Here is a 20,071-nt window from a genome sequence, read left to right on the forward strand (position 1 = left end):
GGAGAAAGGGCCCAATGAAAGGGCATCAACTAGTGGATAAAAAATATTCCCGATCAGCCTCATTTCCCCTGCAACCAAAACATTCGCATCCACATATACCCCTCGCGCATGCGCGTCACGGGAACGCGGAAGCAACGGCCCGATGACGTCACCGGGAATAAGAAACGTTAGAGGAGGGGTCCAACTACGTCATGGAGTTGCGGGCACCGCTACAGTCCGTCGTCCGAATCCAATGGTAAAGGGAGACCACGTGACGTCAGGCCAGCTGAAGCCGCGAGAACAGAGAGATCTGTCTCAAGCCCCCAAAGTGCGAAGAGGAAGGCAGTAGAAACACTGGAAAAGGGAGGGGGCAAGTATAGAACGAGGCGCAAGAGGACAGAAGAAACGAAGGGTGATCGACCGGAGAGAAAGAGGGAAAGGGGAAGAGAGAGAGATGCCGGCGAGCGACACAACTGAACAGAAGAACAGAATAACGGAGGGGGGGGGAAAGACGGGNGGAGGGGGGGGGCAAGACGGGCGCGCGAGAGAATCATGGGAGAGAGAGAGGCAATCAGGAAGAAACAGAACGGCCTAGCGATGCATTTTCTCGGTCTATATATAGGCGCGGCCTCCCATACAAACACTCCCTTTATCACTCGCTCACTCACACGAGTTACTCTCAACTCTGGCATTTATGGAGCAGAGGAAGATGTGGCTTAACCCGGGCACTCGGGATGGCGAAGAATATTTTGAGAATTAAACGAAAAGTGATAAGGGTCAATCGACCGGCGATTGTATTCGGAGAAATGGGTTATTTGAGCATGTGAACGGCTTATTTGAGCGATAGGAGTGGTTTGTCGTTTAAACGATAAAATGATTTTCCGAGGAATTTTCGGGAATAATAGTTTTTTTTTTTAATCGGATAATTGGGAGGGAAATTATTATTCTAATAAAATTGTCAATCTATGTAATAATTGATTTTTGAACGAATCTTTCTCATCTTAACTTATTCCCTGAGTCATCGCTTTGCTTGGATCAAATGAATAATTCATAGGATTCTAATGTAGGATTTATTAGAACGAATTATTTGGTTCGTATTATCATGACTTTTTTGTTGGAATAAATATATGAGTTTATCAATTTCCAGCAGAAATGGTTTTTAAATGAACAGAAAGTGGAAAAATATTTCCGTTTGGTAATAATTGAGACAAAAAAACGCCCCTGGGTTTGTTTGAATCATATAGATTTTATTTAAATTAAAGGAATGGGTTTATCCTTTAAACGATAGAATGATTTCCCGAGTCCGAATGTTTATCGAATATTTGAAAATTATGTCAATATAATTGAAGAGCTATTTAATAATTGATTTTTTAACGAATCTTTCTCATCTGAACTTATTCGCTGAGTAAAGACATCCCTTTGTTTGGATCAAATGAATAATTTATGTGATGCTAATATAGGATTTATTAGAATGAATTATTTGTTTTGTATTGTCACACGGTTTTTGTTACAATAAATATATACGAGTTTATCTATTTCCAACGCAAATATTTTTGAAATGAACAGAAAGAGGCAAAATATTTTTGAAATGAACAGAAAGAGGCAAAATATTTCCGTTTGGTAATAATTGAGACAAAAAAACGCCCCTGGGTTTGTTTGAATCATATAGATTTTATTTCAATTAAAGGAATGGGTTTATCCTTTAAACGATAGAATGATTTCCCGAGTCCGAATATTTATCGAATATTTGAAAATTATTATTTCCATATAATTGAAGAGCTATTTAATAATTGATTTTTTAACGAATCTTTCTCATCTGAACTTATTCGCTGAGTAAAGACATCCCTTTGTTTGGATCAAATGAATAATTTATGTGATGCTAATATAGGATTTATTAGAATGAATTATTTGTTTTGTATTGTCACACGGTTTTTGTTACAATAAATATATGAGTTTATCAATTTCCAACGCAAACATTTTTGAAATGAACAGCAAGGGGCAAAATATTTCTATTTTTTGTATTTTATTTTTTATTGTTTATTTTATTTTATTTCGTTTATAAATGATTAACACTGAAAAAAACACCCCTGGGTTATATGAATCATATAAACTTTATTTGAATGAAAGAAATAAGTTTATCGTTTAAACGAAGTTTTTGAATCGAATTTTTAATTCGAATATCTGAAAAGGACATCGTCATTCCAATAAAATTGCAGAGCCATTTAATAATTGATTTTTTAACGAATCTTTCTCATCTCAACTTATTCGCTGAGTAAAGTCATCCCGTTGTTTGGATCAAATGAATAATTTATGTGTTTCTAATATAGGATTTATTAGAATGAATCACTTGTTTCGTATTGTGACAACGCTGTTGTTGGCATAAATATATGAGTTTATAAATTTTCAAGGGAAATATTTTTGAAATAAATAGAAAGGGGTAAAATATTTCGGTTTGAAAATAATTGCCACAAAAAAAACCCTGGGTTTATTTGAATTATGTAAATTTTATTTAAATTAAAGGAATGATTGTATATTTAAACTTCTTTAAACTTCTTTAGTTTATCTTTTGAAGAATCATCTCCAATTTCATTCGAATTTCATCTCGACTGATTCTTTGAGTGAAGTCATCTCTTTATTTGGTTCAAATGAATAATTTATGTAATTCTAATGTAGAATTTATCAAAATGATTTAGTTGTTTCGTATTATCACACCATTTTTGTTAGAATGAATGTGTTTATCGCTTGCCAACGGAAATATTTTTGAAATTAAGGGAAAGGATTAAAGTATTCCCGTTTGACAATGATTGACACTGAAAAAAAAACACCCCTAGAGTAGAGTCATTCCCTCTGGAACTCGGGGAAGGCTGGTTGTCCTCAGGAAAAGATAAAATAAGCAGACGCCGATTTGTCCTAATTATTTTTTTGTTGTCTCTGTTTATTCTCTTATTCACGGAAATAGAATGAAGTGGTGGATTAGGAGGAGAGAGGAGGATTATGCGGGACGAAGCGCGTTGGGAGGGCTGTGGGTTTATTTTTTTGAAGTTTCGTAAGCTGTGATTCAGAGAAGTTGAGGGATTTTTGGGGGTTATTTTGATCCGCTCCTTGTAACGTGTGTCTCTGCGAGCGATAGGTGACTTTCGGATGATATCGGTTGTCGCCGGGAGGAAAATGTACCGGAAATTTCATTAAAAAATTTTAACATTGCATTTATTCGTTAGCCCCATCTCGTGTTTTGCCCAAAAGTCACTTTCCAAAAATCACCACTAAATTTTCTATGAAATTTCAATTCATTAGCAAAGTGGCAAAGCGGTTTAAGTCAATTTTGACTATTGGCCAGTTTTCAATGAATATCTCAAAATCTAAGAGAGATAGCAAAATTTTTGTTATAACCTTTTTTGTAGAGCCGAGTGAGACCCACAATAAATATAATTACGAAAATTTCGCTATCTCCCTTAGATTCGGAAATATTTCTCGGAAACTCAACTCGGAGATGAGTCGACTTAAACCGTTTTACCACTTCGATACTGAATTTTTTTTTTCAATGTCTGTCTTCAATTTTCTTCAATTTCCAACAGCGAAGGCGTTTACCATCCGCGTCGTGGTAGTTCTTACTACATTTTCCACTTCGTCTAACAAAAATACTTCCTCCACTTCCAACTCCCGTGTTTGCAATCCTCCCGACGGATTTAGGGCGCAGCTTCGGTATATGGTTCCAGGCACGGCCTCACCCATTGAGCTGCCATTCGGGATGGGTGGCGGGTGCGACAACGAGTGATCATCCCCCGTATGGAGCCAAACTGCTCACACATTCAAAACCCCCCATTGTCTCCAGCCGACGTTGGAGGAACACGCGCAAATGTCAACGTTTCACCTTTTCGCTCTGTCCCGTAGAACATTTAATGCCGGTGACACGCGACTCCCAGCCACAAGGCACGCATGTCGTCATCGTTTTCCGTATATCTGAGTGATTAATTCATCCATATAATCAGGGAGAAAAAAGGGTCTTGTTTCTGGATGAGTTATGGTAATGAATTTAATAAACTCGGGGTTCTAGGTGGCATGGCAGGGGAGGGTGGGGCAAAGTAGGCGCTTTTAACTCGTTTTGCTTAGGAATGAAGGCATTGTTTCGTCAAATCTGAAATTTCAAGGAATTCTGTCATTAAAAATTTATAATTTCAACGAAAAATCCGTGGGAACTGTAAAATTCAGTTTAATTATTCCGGAATAATTGACGAAAAATCAGGAAAAGTCAGAAAAATCTCTCCTTGAATTTCAGATTCCTCTGAATTTTCGGGGAATTTCATCAAAAATTCCTGGAAATCCATTAATTTGAAAGGAATTCATCGAAAATTCAGGGGAATTTGGGACTGAGTATTCATTTTCAATTGAAAATTCGCGTAAATTGTGGAATTTCTGTCTTCCTACCGCAAAAAATCTGGATTTTACTTCAATTTTCAGAGAATCTTGAAGTTTCATTGACTTTTTTCCCTTGAGTTCCAATTTTTTAGGGAATTATTTAAGCAATTTGCAACTTGCGCTGATGAAGGTCCAAATATTCTCATTAAAATATAAAAATAGTATGATATGAATAATTTAAATTTCCGATTGATGATGAATTAAATTTGGTAATATGGGACTGTCAATTTTCATTAAGTAAATAATTCTAATTTCTTAAAAGGGATTACCAATTGACCAAATAATCGCCAATCTTCCTACCCAAATTATTGATTAATAAAATAGATCAGAATTTGTATATTTAAATTGATGATTACTAGAATAATAAATAAAAAATTTAAGAGTGATGTCAACTAAACGACCGCATTTATGAATATGGCTGTCCCAGTTTAGTTTTCCTAACAACACAGTTGTCGGCAAGAAAATTGTAATTTCCTCATGAAATTATCACTTGTTCCACGGAAATTGTAAATGTTTATTCGACAAAGATATTCACTAATCAATAACATCCACTTGATAAAGCCGGGACATCATATAATTCTCTGTAGAACGAATGTATTTGCCCTAAAGACGTATAAATGTTTCACGAGAACAATTACAACTCCGAAAATTACCATTTTGGTGGGAACTTTCTGTTTTATCCACAAGTAAATTGATTCAACACGGCAAAACATCTCTTTAGTGGAATATAATTTTTCGGCAGAACAAAATTTTTCTCTCAGCATGAACGAAAGGGGTAATTAATGACAATTTGATAATCAACGAAAGAAATATCGAGTCCTTTTGTCCGGCAATGCTTTACCGTTATCTCGATGACCAATCGCGTGGGTATTTTTCTTTATTCTCTTACCACCGTTACACGTACGTATACATTTCGGCCACTAAATCTTTTTACCGCTAGATTTTTGCTGCGTGACGACGCACCGCATTAAGTCAAGTACCAGGCGTGACTCCGTGGAAAAGACGAAACACGAAAATATGAAGGGGGAGAGGAAATAAAGGGAGACGAGCGAGGGGTCTTGGCACGAAGGTATATTATTCGTTTCCCTCTCTTTCTTCGGTTCATTGTAGAGGATGATTCCACTTTTCGTGGCTCCTGCGGGTCTCCCATCCGCATGTGGTGTAACTAATACCCCATTGTGATTCTCTAGTTATGGAATTGTCTCGATGATGAGTGATTTCAGGAGAAAATTCCGAGGGAACTTCTTTGTTGGGAATTTCGTCACGAGAAAAAAGTCTTAATGACGCTTTGACTTGAATTCATGCGGTTGAAGAAAATTTCTACAATATTGGAAATTGTTTGTACACTGACAGAAAAAATTAATTTTATCAAGAGAATTTTATTTGAACCAACTATCATTTGGTTGGTAATTTTCAAATACACATTATTTTATAGGGAATACCAGTTATCTCTTGTTGAGGTACATTTGATTGGGAGAAATCGAACTTCTCTAGAACTGAAGTTCCTTTTATTCGTCGCGATAATGAGAGTATTTGATTTCTTTCTAGCCAAAAGTTTGTCAACTCCAGAAATTCGTTGGTTTACTCAAAAATCAAAATTATTCTCATGACTAAATACGTCGTTATCTCAATCAACACGATCCTACGTTGCTCCAAGTAAATTATAATTGAAGTGCGCATTTCGTGTGTCGAATCGGGATGAATATTGTTACGCGGAAAAAGCTTTGAGATTGTAGTAAGACGTCGTTGAGTTGAAAAAAGTTTATATTTCTTGAATTAAAAAAAACGCATTAGTTTACAATAACAGAATCACAGATTACGGCAATTCTACACAAACTTGGATATCACAAATTTCGTTCAATGTGATGTACGAAAAGGTCAATTTAAACATCGGCTTCATTCGAGAAAACAACATTCAATTCATTCCTCAATGCAATAATTCCCTAGGTATGACTTTGAATCAATTTATGAAAGTAGAAAATTTCTCGACTGGAGATTATATTAGGTTAAAAAAAATAGAACTTTTCCATTTTTGTGGTGAATCCATGTGACTTGACATCTAGGACTGTTTTATATACTTGATTCAAGTAAATGTATCTCAAGAAGAAATAATTGATATTCACCGTAAGCTCTTATTTATTTGAAATTGATTCAAGTATATAATACTTGTTCCAAGAAAGAAACATCTCAATAAAAATAATTTTTTCTGTCAGTGTAATTTAAGCAATAGATGCATTTGGATGCATCTCGTGTTGTGAATATTAATGTTGTGAATTTGAATTCAATTTAAAATGAAGTCATCCTTGAAAATTCCAAATTTTAGGGAAAAATCAATGGAGATTGTAAATTTCAGTTGAATTATTCCTCAAAAATTAATAGAAATCAGGGAAATTCGATTCTACTGATCGAGATTTGAATGGAGGAAATCATCAGTGCAATCTCAAATTTCATAACATTTCCCACTAAATCGAATTTAATGTCACTCTCCTGAAAATTACTCCGCAAGTGTCCATGAAATTTCAATTTTTTCAGTAATCATTAATTCTGGAGAGAAATAACTCTACACATATTTGTAAAAAACTCCCCCTGCGAAGATCTTTCTTAAAAATCAGACAAACGAGTTCTCATTTCAAAGATCTGATATTCCCAAATTTCCCTACGCGAAAAAAATTGAATCATGAACCCATTCAACTGAATCAATTAATTTCCATGTAATGACTACATCCGCAATGTTTTCTTTGTACAGGCACTGCTTCAATAAAAAAAACGAGCAAATAAATGAAGAAAGGAGAGAAAAGTCTCATCACGAAAGTGTATTATTTCTTTCATTGTCCAGGACAATTTCATATTTCGTGGTTTCTCCTGGCCTCATGCGGAAGTGGTGTAGCTCCCAGAGGGTCAGACGGGGGGCATGGGCAGGGGGTCTCTCTCGCCTTTATCACCAAGTGGTAATTAAACCCAAGGATCGTGCAAACGATCCCAGAAATAAGAATAATAGCAGGTAAATGGATTTTTAGCATTGATTGCAGTTCCTTTTGTCCGGAGACAATCGATATGTTTCCTCGGGGCTTTATGCGTGCATTGTCGTGGGGTTTTATGGAGAATTGAGTGGAGATAAGACGTGCGTTGAATCGAGCGTTGAGAGAGGTGATAAGGGGTCGTACACCCCGTACGCGTGGCTCACCACGCCTTGAGCCGATGAGTTTTGGTTGTGTTGCGAGGAGATTCTGGGTTTTATTGGTGTGGGCAATTGTCAGTGCGATCAGGTGAACGATAACGGGAGAGCAGAATGTTTTTCTTTGATATGGAAATTATTTTATTTGTGTTGTTGCGTTGAGTTTGTCGGCTTTTGTGGATTTGTGATGAAAGCAATTGTTTTTAATCAATTGATAATTAAATTCATTTGCTTCTGATGCGTTAAACGAATGAATTCATTCGTTATGATTCAATAGTTTAATTTAATAGATTTTATTTAAATTAGGTTAATTGGTTCGTTTTTGGATGTTTTTGTGGATGAATTTTATTAGTTTTTTAATCAATTGATCACTTAATTCAATTAAAGTTGGTGAATTATATTTAACTAAATTAAATGATTGAATTCATCACCTGGAAATTAATTTTTTTAGTTATTAAAGGGAGCTATTATAAATTTAAATCAAACCGTGAATTAACTGACAATTGAGTTTAAACAACTTTCGTCATGTTAATTAAATTTTCATTTTGGTGTGGGCAATTGCAATTGTCAATGTAATCAGGTGGACGATAACGGGAGAGCTGAATGTTTTTCTTTGACATGGAAATTATTTTGTTTGTGGTGCTTCTCCGAGTTGGCGGGCTTTTGTGGATTTGTGATAAAAGCTATTCTGTTTTTAATCAATTGATAATTAAATTAATTTGCTTTTGATGCGTTAGACGATTGAGTTGAATTCATCCGTTATAATTCAATAGTTCAACTTAATATATTTTATTTGAGAATTTGGTTAATTGGTTCGTTTTTGGATGTTTTTGTGGATGAATTTTATTAGTTTTTTAATCAATTGATCACTTAATTCAATTAAAGTTGGTGAATTATATTTAACTAAATTAAATGATTGAATTCATCACCTGGAAATTAATTTTTTTAGTTATTAAAGGGAGCTATTATAAATTTAAATCAAACCGTGAATTAACTGACAATTGAGTTTAAACAACTTTCGTCATGTTAATTAAATTTTCATTTTGGTGTGGGCAATTGCAATTGTCAATGTAATTAGGTGGACGATAACGGGAGAGCAGAATGTTTTTCTTTGACATGGAAATCATTTTGTTTGTGGTGCTTCTCCGAGTTGGCGGGCTTTTGTGGATTTGTGATAAAAGCTATTCTGTTTTTAATCAATTGATAATTAAATTAATTTGCTTTTGATGCGTTAGACGATTGAGTTGAATTCATCCGTTATAATTCAATAGTTCAACTTAATATATTTTATTTGAGAATTTGGTTAATTGGTTCGTTTTTGGATGTTTTTGTGGATGAATTTTATTAGTCTTTTAATCAATTGATCATTTAATTTAATTAAAGTTTGTGAATCACATTTAACTAAATTAAATGATTGAATTCATCACCTGGAAATTAATTTTTTAGTTATTAAAGAAAGCAATTATGAATTTAAATCGAACCGTGAGTTAATTAGCAATTGAGTTTAAACCACTTTGGTCATGTTAATTAAATTTTTATGTTGGTGTGGGCAATTGCAATTGTTAATGTGATTACGTGGACGATAACGGGAGAGCAGAATGTTTTTCTTTGACATGGAAATTATTTTGTTTGTGGTGTTTCACTGAGTTTGTGGGCTTTTGTGGATTTTTGATAAAAGCAATTCGGTTTTTAATCAATTGGTAATTAAATTCATGTGCTTTTCATTGCGTTATGTGATTGCGTTGAATTTACTCTTTGTATTCGGATTCAATAATTCAATTCCTGCGTTTTTAAATGTGTTTTTTACGGATGAATTCAATAAGTCTTGTAATCAATTGATCATTAAACTCAATTAAAATTTGTAAACTCCATTAAATTAAATAATTGCATTGAATTCACTTGTTACATTCAAAATTTAGAGCTAAATAGAATTCATTATCTAGCAATTAATTTTTTCAATTAATAAACAAAGCAATCATGAATTTGAAAACTCAACGGGGAAATTATTTCTGTAGCTTGCAATAAATTAAATCGACTCATTAGTTAATTGACGATGGAGTTAATCAGCTTTAGTCATGTTAATTAAATTTTTATTTCGGCGTGGGCAATTGTCAATGTGATCAGACGGACGATAGCGGGAGAGCAGAATGTTTTCCTTTGATGTGGAAATTATTCTGTTTGTGTTATTTCATTGAGTTTGTAGGCTTTTGTGGATTTCTGATAAATGTAATTCTGTTTTTAATTAACTGAACATTAAATTCATTTACATTTAACTGCATTTACTCGTTCAAAATTAGTTTAATTAGTTCGTTTTTTGGAGGTTATTGATGTGGATGAATTTAATATGACTTTTAATCAGTTGATCATTAAATTGAATCAAAGCTTGTGAACTGCATTTAATTGAATTAAACGATTGCATTGAATTCACTTGTTACATTCAAAATTTCAAAAGTCAATTGAATTCATTATTTTGCAATTAATTTTTGAGTTGATAAACAAATCAATTATGAATTTGAAGAGTCAACGGGGAAATTATTTATGCAGATTGCAATAAATCGCATCGAATCAGAAGTTGATTTACGATTGGATTCAATCAACTTTTTTCATGTAAATTCAATTTTCAGTGAGTGATTGAAATTTGAGTCAACAGTAGCTTCATATTACTATTAAACTGATCGTTTTATTCTTTATCTTTCGGGAGTTGTTTTCTCGTTTGATTCAGTTATCATTCTTGCGGTTAGTCCTACGTTTTAGCAACCTCAAGGTCCTCCACTCAATCCCTCGTTTCCGTACTCTGTTTTCACATTTTATATTCCTATTTAATTGAATTGAATTGAATAAGAGGATTATGGAGTGCACGTGCAACCGGATTGCAGGGTAATTAATCGGGGTTCAGGGGGAGATTGGAGGACCGATCGTTAAGGTATGTGGGGGTTCGTTAATTATATTGTGGAGACGGTCTGATACTTCTGGAGGATGAGCTCCTCCACTGGAATTTTCACGGGGAGTTGATTGAAATTTCATTTCGATTAGTGAAATTTGAAATGGATCATTGCATTCAATTTAAAATACAGCGTCAGAGAAATTCCTATTTATTCTTATTCCATTTTGTCAGCAAAATTATTTTGATTTTGTTGTGACAAAAAAAGATTTCCCAGTTGTTCTCCTATAAGCCCTTATTACCGAGACGATTGCATATACACGGAAAAAAATATACTTGAATTGAGTATATAATATACTTGAATCAAGTATATTTTATACCCAATTCAATTTCGGTGTCATCACAATAACTTCCTCCCTTCGGCTCGGGAAGTTGAAAATATTTGACTCAAACAATGATCACTCCACTCATCTCCCTCCGACAATCTGTTCATCTCGAGAATCAATAATTTTAAAAATGTCATTTTACATTTTAATCTTTCAAAAATGTTCCCAACTACAAAAACCCTCTCGACATTTTCCCCAAAAACGACTGAATTTCCGAAATGATTACCAAACAAATCAAATTGAAGTCATTCCTCTCAGTCCCCCCAAGTCGACAGTCATAAAAATCCTTAAAGAAATTAATGAAAACGCTTTCCATCAAATTTTCTCCCCAATCTAAATAAAGCTCTCCCATCTCCCCTCCGAATGTTGTCTTTCCCCGCGTTATTTCGAGTTCCAAAACGAAGAGTAATAAAAAACCATCACTACAAGAACAACAAGAAGTGGTAAGAAATTCCCCAGTGGGAGGACGGAGGATTAAATCTCGAAATTAAATTTGGAAATGTACGTCTGTTGCGTAAAGACCCCGGGGGACCCTGGGATCATTCGGAGGACCATAAAAACGAAGCTGGGAGGCATTGGAACGAAGCGCTCTCGTGAAGCGCTTTGATGTACTTCCCAGGGGTTTTGTTGACGCTCTCCCCTACCCCCTCGTCACAATAAATGCGCGCATATAATGTACTCACCATCTCTGGACATGCCCAGACGTAGGCACTTTTGTAGCCGGCAGTACTGGCACCGGTTCCTGTTCACGCGGTCTACTACGCAGTTTTTGTTCCTTGGACACTGGTAGTTGACAACTGACGACTGGGATCTTCTGAAGAAACCCTTGCAACCCTCGCAGGTGATTACACCGTAGTGCACACCACTGCTTTTGTCGCCGCAAACCTTGCACGGGATTATCTCTATCTGGGCTGTAATCAGAATAATTCAATTTTTGTTAATGATGTTAAATTAATTATTGTAGTATTTTTATGGGATTGGAGGGTTGGGGATCGCTGTGGGGATTAGGGGGGGGAGGAGACAATGTCGGGGTATTTTTTTTAAGTTATCGATATTTTTACCAATCGAAGCACATTAATCTCGAGGAGGTGATGATGAAGATCGATGGGCTTTGGCTTCGAAAAACATTAATAACTTTGAGCAGGAAATTTGTTTAAAAATTTCGAGGAAACGGTGGCCTTCTGTTACCCCTTAAGGATATCCAAAGACTTTGGCTATTTTTTTTTCAGTGAAATGGTTTTCTATTTTTGTAGTCGAACATCAGAGATTCATTTGAGCCCAATGGGGGGAAAATGAAATGAATGGGGTGAAAAAAGGGAAATTTTTGAGAATTACGAGCGTTTTCGATAAATAGTTTATAAATAATTAATTTTCAAATATAAATATCATTTGTTCGGACTTATAAAAAGTTTATTCATATTTAGAGTTTTACCAGAAATCAATTTCATGCCTAAAAAATGAGGTTTGCGAAAGTTCAAACAATTTCGATTATTTATTTATGAACAACGCATGTTTAAAAATTATAATTCAGTGCAAAATATAATTGTAATGACGCTGAATAATCATGATTTTTTCCAAATTTTTCCCACGAAATTTAATTGACAAATTTGATTATTGGAAATGATTGAGTCTATAGTGAGGTCTGTACCAAAATATGAAAGATGGTTGGCTATCCTCAAGACAATTTCAACAATTGGTTGACTTTCAATGAATATTTCGGAATCTGATGCAGATAGCAAAATATTTGTTATAATTTTTTTTACGAATATTTCATTATCTCCTTTAGATTGGGAGATATTCCTCGAAAACTCAGCAAAGAGCTACGTCTACTTAAATCGTTTGACCGCTTCACTACTGAATTTTATGAAGAGAAATTGAATCCGATTCAGGGGAGATTTCAGCTGCAAAATTGGGTTGCAAGGATTTATTTGACATTTCTATTGAAAATGAGTATTGAATATTCAATGGGCGTGAATTGTTAATGCTCACCGGCATTTTCCTATTTTTTTTTGAATAATTGAACTGGAATTCACAAGTTTCATTGAATTTTGTTATAAAATTCAGCAGCGAAGCGGTAAAACGGTTTATGTCGACTCAGTTCTTAGACCTTTTTTTAGCTCTTATTCTGTTCTACAAGGAAGGTAGGAAAGGACTTTTTTCTAGAACAAAATAAGAGCTAAAAAAAGGTCTTCAGAGAAATTCTTCTATCTTCCTTAAATTCCGGAATATTCATCGAAAACCAACTACTGGACGAAATGGATTCAAATAGTTTCTCCGCTACACCACTGAATTGTAATTTTTAATAACAAGACTTCCTAAAATTTGAGTGGGAATGTCGCTGGCTGCAAATATTAGGGATTTGAACTAGAAAATTCAGCCGAAATTTCATGACAATTAATGAATTTTCTATTCCGTGATTAGTGATACGGGATTATCTTCATAACGAGTGATTTTAGAGTAAAAGTTCACAAAATCTTTTTTGTTGGAAATTTTGTTAGCTACAAAAAATGTTATTTGACATTTTCGGCTAAGTCCACTCGCACTGGAGATAAATGCAAAAATGAGAAATTCAAATTCATCAATTTTCCATAATCCGATGGAGCAATCGATTTATCTCATCAATGAGGAATTTTAGGACAAAAAAAAGCTTCTCGAGATATTTTCTTCGAAATTGATTCATTCTAATGCGTCAATAGATAATTGCAACCAAAACAAAACTCCTCCTCCGCAATTTCCTAAATGTCCAAAAAAATGGTCAATGTTGTTGTTCAATACCCCAATAACATAAACCGTCATCATAACTGACGGTTAATTATAAAAACCGATCGACCCATTATCTCCCCCAAAACTCAGCTCTTATCGTCGCTGTCAGATGAAACGCCACGATTACAACAAACCGAGCGACACAGCCCAGCGAGCATGTGTATCGATTACACAACTGTCTCGCGTTATTCATACGTCCACATGTTTGATAATGCATGTGTATCCCTCGTGGCATTTTCATCGCCACTCCAGATTGTAATTAATAGTCTCGATCTGACATTTCTACACATTTTTACATGTACCATCGAATCCAATTGCACAGAGAAAAAGAGTTCTTAGTTTTCAATGAAAATCATTGTATTCTAGAAATCCTGGGAGCACGTTACATTTCCAGTTATTCTAAGGACCCTTTTTTATAAAAATCAAACGGAAAGTTCTAATTGTCACTCATTTTTGATTAAATTTAAGAATATTCAAGTACTTTGGCTATTTTTTCTCTCGTGAAATGCTTTTCTACTTTCGTAGTCGAACATCAGAGCTTTCATTTGTCCGGACATTTTACAAGGATTTTATTTTTTAAACTTTGCAGGTCCTTTAATCTCGATATTGGACGACTAGAAATTTTTTTTTAAATCTGAATGAGCCATTAGAAAGTTTATTTTAGGAGAAAGATTGATGAAACAATTTGAAACTTGCAATTTCTGAAAACTATGATTATTTTAGATAAATAATTTATAGAAAAGTATTATTGTATTAATTATTATATTGAGGTTTCCGAAAATTTAAACAATTTCAGTTATTTATTGATAAACAACGAATGTGTAAAAAAATCATAATTCTGTGCAAAATGTAATTGAATGACGCTGAACATTGAAGATTGTTTTCAAATTTTTCTCACACAATTTAATTGACAAATATGATGATTAAAAATGGTGGAATCAATGGTGTGGTCTGTACCAAACTGTAAAAGATACTTGCACATCCTTAACAGAAGGAATTGATTAATTTCAGAGGGAAGTCATGAAGTTTTGAATTCAAAACCTCAACTTCAACTTGTCTCATTCAACTCTGTATTTCATTTTTTTCAGTAATTTTTGTGAAGAACTTACTCTAGAAAGATTTCTATCTAAAATTATACGGAAAAAAATAATTTCCAGGTTTTTGGCTTGAACCTAGTATAATTGTTATTAAAACAATCGACATTTTCGGTGATTTAAGGAACTCATGATTCTTGAATTCAGACATTTGTGTTTCGTAAATTGAGAACCTTCTCATTCTTGAATTGATGATTCTTCCTGTTCTAAAATTAGACTACTAATGCTTCAAGTATCTTTTGAAATATCTCTGGAATTCATAATTCTTTCCCAAAGCCATTCATAACTCCTTTCTTATTACCTAACAGACTAACTAAATTAATCTTCAATTAATCTTGAACTTCACGCCTTTCGAACGTTTCTATTCTCAAGAACGTAAATTTTCTTAATTCAAAAACACAACTGTTCTCATTTCAAAAATATTTCTCACTCTTTTCACATTTGTATTTAGTAAACTTTATTTACTTCCAATAAATGGGTTTATTCAAATAGCCGTCATATTAAAGCTTTCATTCGAACTTAAACTTCATTTTTATTCGTATTTTCATCCACATTAAATAAACAGTTTTTAAACATGAAAAAATGATTCTCTGATCCAAATAAAGACTGTATTACTTGAAAATTGAATTATTGTTACCGATAATAATCTTGAATCGTTTATTTGATTCTAAAGTAGAAGATTTATTCCGAATGAATGAATTTCTCTTTCATTTGAAGAATGAATTGACAAATTCATTAATTTCCAACTAAAATGTTGTTATCAATAAGAATTTGAACGTGATATTGTTGAAATCAAGAGGAAAAATTGTAATGAAGAGCTTTACTTGATTCGAATGCCATTTAAATATGTCCAGGGGCTGGACAAATTTATTAAAATTATCAATTGAATTGTGAAAACTAGAAACTTTTTTTCTCTGTGCTTTAATAGAACTACCTCGTATAGAATTAACTGGACTCCTTGACGATTGTCCCGGAGTGCTGTCCGGCTGATCATACCGCCTTCCGCCTATTCCATCATTGGGATTTGGGCTCGTGCTGTCTGCACTCCCACTCGGTCGATTGAATCCCGTATAATTTCCCTCCATTTACACTGCGCTATGCAACGTCGCATTCGCCCACTTTTCACCATTAAAATACGATTAAATAATTGGGGACTATCGGCGATTGTCGGAGAATATTAGAATAAAAATGTTGATTCTTTCCGTTCGTTTATTCCGCTGGAGGAAATGATAATTATCATAACCTGTGGAGTAGAAATTAAACACCAGAAGCGAATACATCTATTCAAGAGCAGAAAATTCTGCATTGAAGTTGAGAAATGCAGTCAGAGAAATATTACAGTTTTGTTGATTATGTGATTGTTGAGGAGACGAGTGGTTTAAGGGGAGAAAATCCTCGACATTGGCTCAGAATTAAAAAATCGAAATCGATTTTAAACGGACTGAAAAGATTTATCTCTATTTAATTGCGTAATTATCTCATGGAGGAATAATTTTACAGCAAAATATCATAAGACATTTTTCATTGAAAATTTTCTTAGCTATAAAAAAGATCTTGTGACATTTTCTCATAAAATCACTCGTTTCTGAGATAATTGCTTAAATACAATCGATTGATTTCTGTTTATTTATGTAATTATCTTGAGATTGAATTATTGATTTTGAGGCGAATTGTCATCAGAGCTTTTTTTATGTATAATTTTGTTTATAATAGTTTGTATACAGTCTTTCATTTCTCGAAAATTGTTCACCCCCCAAGATAATCCCACAATCACAAAAAGATAATTCCCCCAATCACATTTCCACTCCACCCCAGAACACTGTTGGAAAATTACTCTCGAAATTTTTAACGACTTATGAATGGGAAATATTCGCGCATGTTGTTATTCATCAAACAGTTGATTTCTTGAATATCCAATGAAATTATAATTTTTCGGTTTATAAGGCAGTAAAAAATATAGAGAATCATGGGAATTGAGGCAGCTATTATTCTGAATTTATAATCTATTGGAAATTCAATTGAATGTGATGGTCAATTGTGAAATGTCAATGGTCGTGTAATAAAAAACTCAGTTCTCCTGAATTTTCAAGATGCATGATAAATACTATGAAGGATTTGATCGTCAATTGAGTTAAATTCACAACAGTGGAAGTAAAAATGGGACTATTGCTTGAATTAAACAAATTTCTAACGGTCTATGATGAAAAATTAAAACGTTATACACGTATTTTTCAACTTTTTTTAATAATAAGAGATGAATGAGTTATGGAGGATGGAAAATGTCTGGGTTATGACCTCATAATGCAGTAGTTGTTTTAATCGGCTGTACCTTTTTCATTTCCGATGTTCTCTTGAAATAAAAAAATACGCCATATAAAAAAATGCAAAAAAATATCAAGTAACGATCCAAATTCCCAGAAGTGTAAGAAATCCCATGAAGAACAAAACAAAAATTCTAACAGTGTATGATGAGAAATGTAAACATTAAACATGTATTCTTTAATTTTTCTAAACGATAAGAAATTAATAAGTTACGGAGGATTCAAAACGTCTACATCATAACGTCGTAATGTAGACATCCCTCAATTGGCTGTAACGTCTTAATGTTTCAAATTTTCTCAAAGTGAAAAAATACGTAAGAAAAAATAACGTCACGTCACAACCCAATTACGAAAATGAGTAAGAACTCTCATGAAGAATTCAATTTTAAATCGAATTCAACTTTACAAAGTTGAAAATCAAAATGCATTTATTGTTTCAATTCAATCAAAATTTCTAACAGCATATGATGAAAAATTAGAACATTAATCTTTAGTTTTTCAATTTTTCTAAGTAACAAGCAATGAATAAGTTACGGCATCACAACGCAGATATTCCTCAATTGTCTGTAACTTTTCAATTTTTCCACCTTTTTAAAAATAAAAAAAATACATAATGAAAAATAATGTTGCGCAACACCCTAATCGCCTAGAAGAATAAAAAATACCACGAGCAATTCCCTTTTAACCCGCCATCGACATCGCAACACTGAAGCCTCCCCACCTCAAATTTCAAGAAATTTCCAACAGCGAGTGTATCTCACCCCCAGCCCCATCGAACCAATCGAACGAAAAACCGAAATCCCCAAGAATTTCGTGTACCCCTCAATCGGGACCTCTAGCGCCGGTGCTCGGTAGTCCCTCGCTTGCACCACATATTCAAACATTACATAACCCGCGAACGATGAACCCAGAGTACAGTCACCCAACACACGGCTATCTTCTCGCGCGCGCTTCAGCCAGCCCAGTGTTATCATGTATCGCATTACTGTAGGCCTGCAGCTGCAGAGAAAGAGGGCCTACACCGAATCTCGCGCGTGTCTAACATTTTTTTTTGTCACTTCATTTATTATCGTAACGATCCACCTGATTCTTCCTCTACCCCATTACGTAATAAAAATTCCACTATCTCGAAGAAATGTCAACGAGCTTTATAAATCGAGTGAAATGTCCCAGATTAATGTTCCCGGCTTCCGAATCAAACTCTTTGACTTATAAAATTTTAATTCCACCATTAATTCCATTGATCCGATGAGGCTGTGAAGTCAATAAAAATCCCCACAACGAATTTTGATAAAAATCCAGTGATTACTGTGCAGTGAATTCCAAAGAACACAAGCCAATTGAAAACGTGAATGCCCTCCTGAAAATTCACGGTAGAAAATTAAAATAAATAATCACTAAACTTTCGCATAACGATTCACCCGACTCATTCTCAACAACAAATGTCACTAATTCGAAGGGTCGACGGGACAGGGGGTACCCCGGGTGCGACACAAGCCCCCGTCGAATCACAAAATCACTTTCTCCTCGGGGGAATCAATCGACAAGAAAAACCAATTCCCGCCGCACGACTCCAATTCCCCACGATCAACTAATCGTAATTACCGCAATTAATGCGTTCATTATTATGTATTACTAGCACCCACGTCTATTTCCCTCGTGCTCACACATGTTCCCTCACAAGTCAGCAGCCACGGCACTATCTTCATGCAATCAACGGTAAATTTTCACAAATTTTTTTATCAAAACCCGATGTCCAAGTGCTTTCACCCGACCCCCGTCGAATATACATCTCGAGTTAAACCGAGCGGGAATGAGCCGAAAAATATTCCCTCCGTGGCCGCAGAACAGAGCAGAAATGTACTTTCGAACTCCCGCACACACTCCAACACTTTTTTCTCCCTCACTTAATTTTTTTTAACTCCCTCCGCCCGGAGAGCACAAGACACTCGCGGGATTCTTCTCCTCTCTCTCACTCTCGACGATTAATTTCGCTCCCCCGTGCACTTTATCTCCTTGCGAACAGGACACAGGACACGAAAGAGAGGAGATCTTCTGTTCTTTCGCGGGGCGGGGGAACACACACTTGGCTCGTATCGAACACGCTCGAGCGTGTAATGAGGAACGGAGGAAGAGTCCCTTGTTACCAACACACACGACTTTGGTATTGTAGGCTGAACACTGTGGAATGAAGCAGTAGGATGATAATGTACAGTGGAGATGATAATGGTGAAAGGTGACAAAAAGGAATTGAGGGGAATGGGAAAAATTCCAGTGGCACGCGCACTCTTTTTTACACCGTTCTTTCACTTTTCGTATTTTCTCGGGCACAAGGCGATCAACGCCGATGAATAATAATATTGAAACGTCAGATCAACTTCCGGAGTGAATTCCAGTCACCACTATTCAATTAAAACATCAAAATCCATCTGTTTTCCGTCGGACTAATCCCTCAATTTGTTCTTGTTTCGGCTATTTTTCTTATTTTATTTGCACTTCGATTCACTGGTTCATTTGCTATTCGGTAATCGGGATAATTGCACTGATGGCTCGGGGTTTAGTTTGTGTTTTTTTTTTTATTTTCCCACTGGAGGAGCGATTAAACGAGATACAAAAGTGATGTGTTTTTCGGGGACCGGCAACGCGAGCCTGGCATCTCACAATATGTCAGGGGAACCCCCACCACCGGCCAAACACCGACGAAGCTGCGGCGGGTCACTGAACTGTGGCTCCAACGCCGATGATGGCCGAGTGCCTCGACTCTGTATCCCCTCTCTGCCCCCCCCCGCGCCCCACCGCCTCACCGCCGGGCGACCCGGCATTTCCCCTCTACGGTATTTACCCGATGTGCCCCCCCGTCGGCAGCTTTCCCGTACACCCCTTCCCCCTTTTCTTCTGACGCCCCCCCCCGCCCGCGGGGGGTCTTTCTAGTTGGGAGGCTTTTTTCTTCATTCGCCATTACCTCCCGCGCCTCGTGTGTCGTGGAGTGATACTAAACGGAATGGCCGAGGGGGAGCGGCACACGCCGATGCAACACGCGGGATTTTCCGTTTTGG

General features: G+C 35.4%; 1 protein-coding gene across 1 annotated transcript in view; it reads right to left on the bottom strand.

The window, feature by feature from the left end:
* Window positions 1–20,071, bottom strand: part of LOC107048648 (probable nuclear hormone receptor HR3) — a 107,901-nt gene that overhangs the window by 17,909 nt on the left and 69,921 nt on the right. The window contains exon 2 of the mRNA XM_015271940.1: window positions 11,521–11,748. Within this exon, the coding sequence (XP_015127426.1) occupies window positions 11,521–11,748 (228 nt within the window). The remainder of the gene's footprint in view (window positions 1–11,520; window positions 11,749–20,071) is intronic.

Source organism: Diachasma alloeum, unplaced genomic scaffold, assembly GCF_001412515.2.
Source record: "Diachasma alloeum isolate Michigan unplaced genomic scaffold, Dall2.0 Dall_scaffold_00195, whole genome shotgun sequence".
Taxonomy (NCBI): domain Eukaryota; kingdom Metazoa; phylum Arthropoda; class Insecta; order Hymenoptera; family Braconidae; genus Diachasma; species Diachasma alloeum.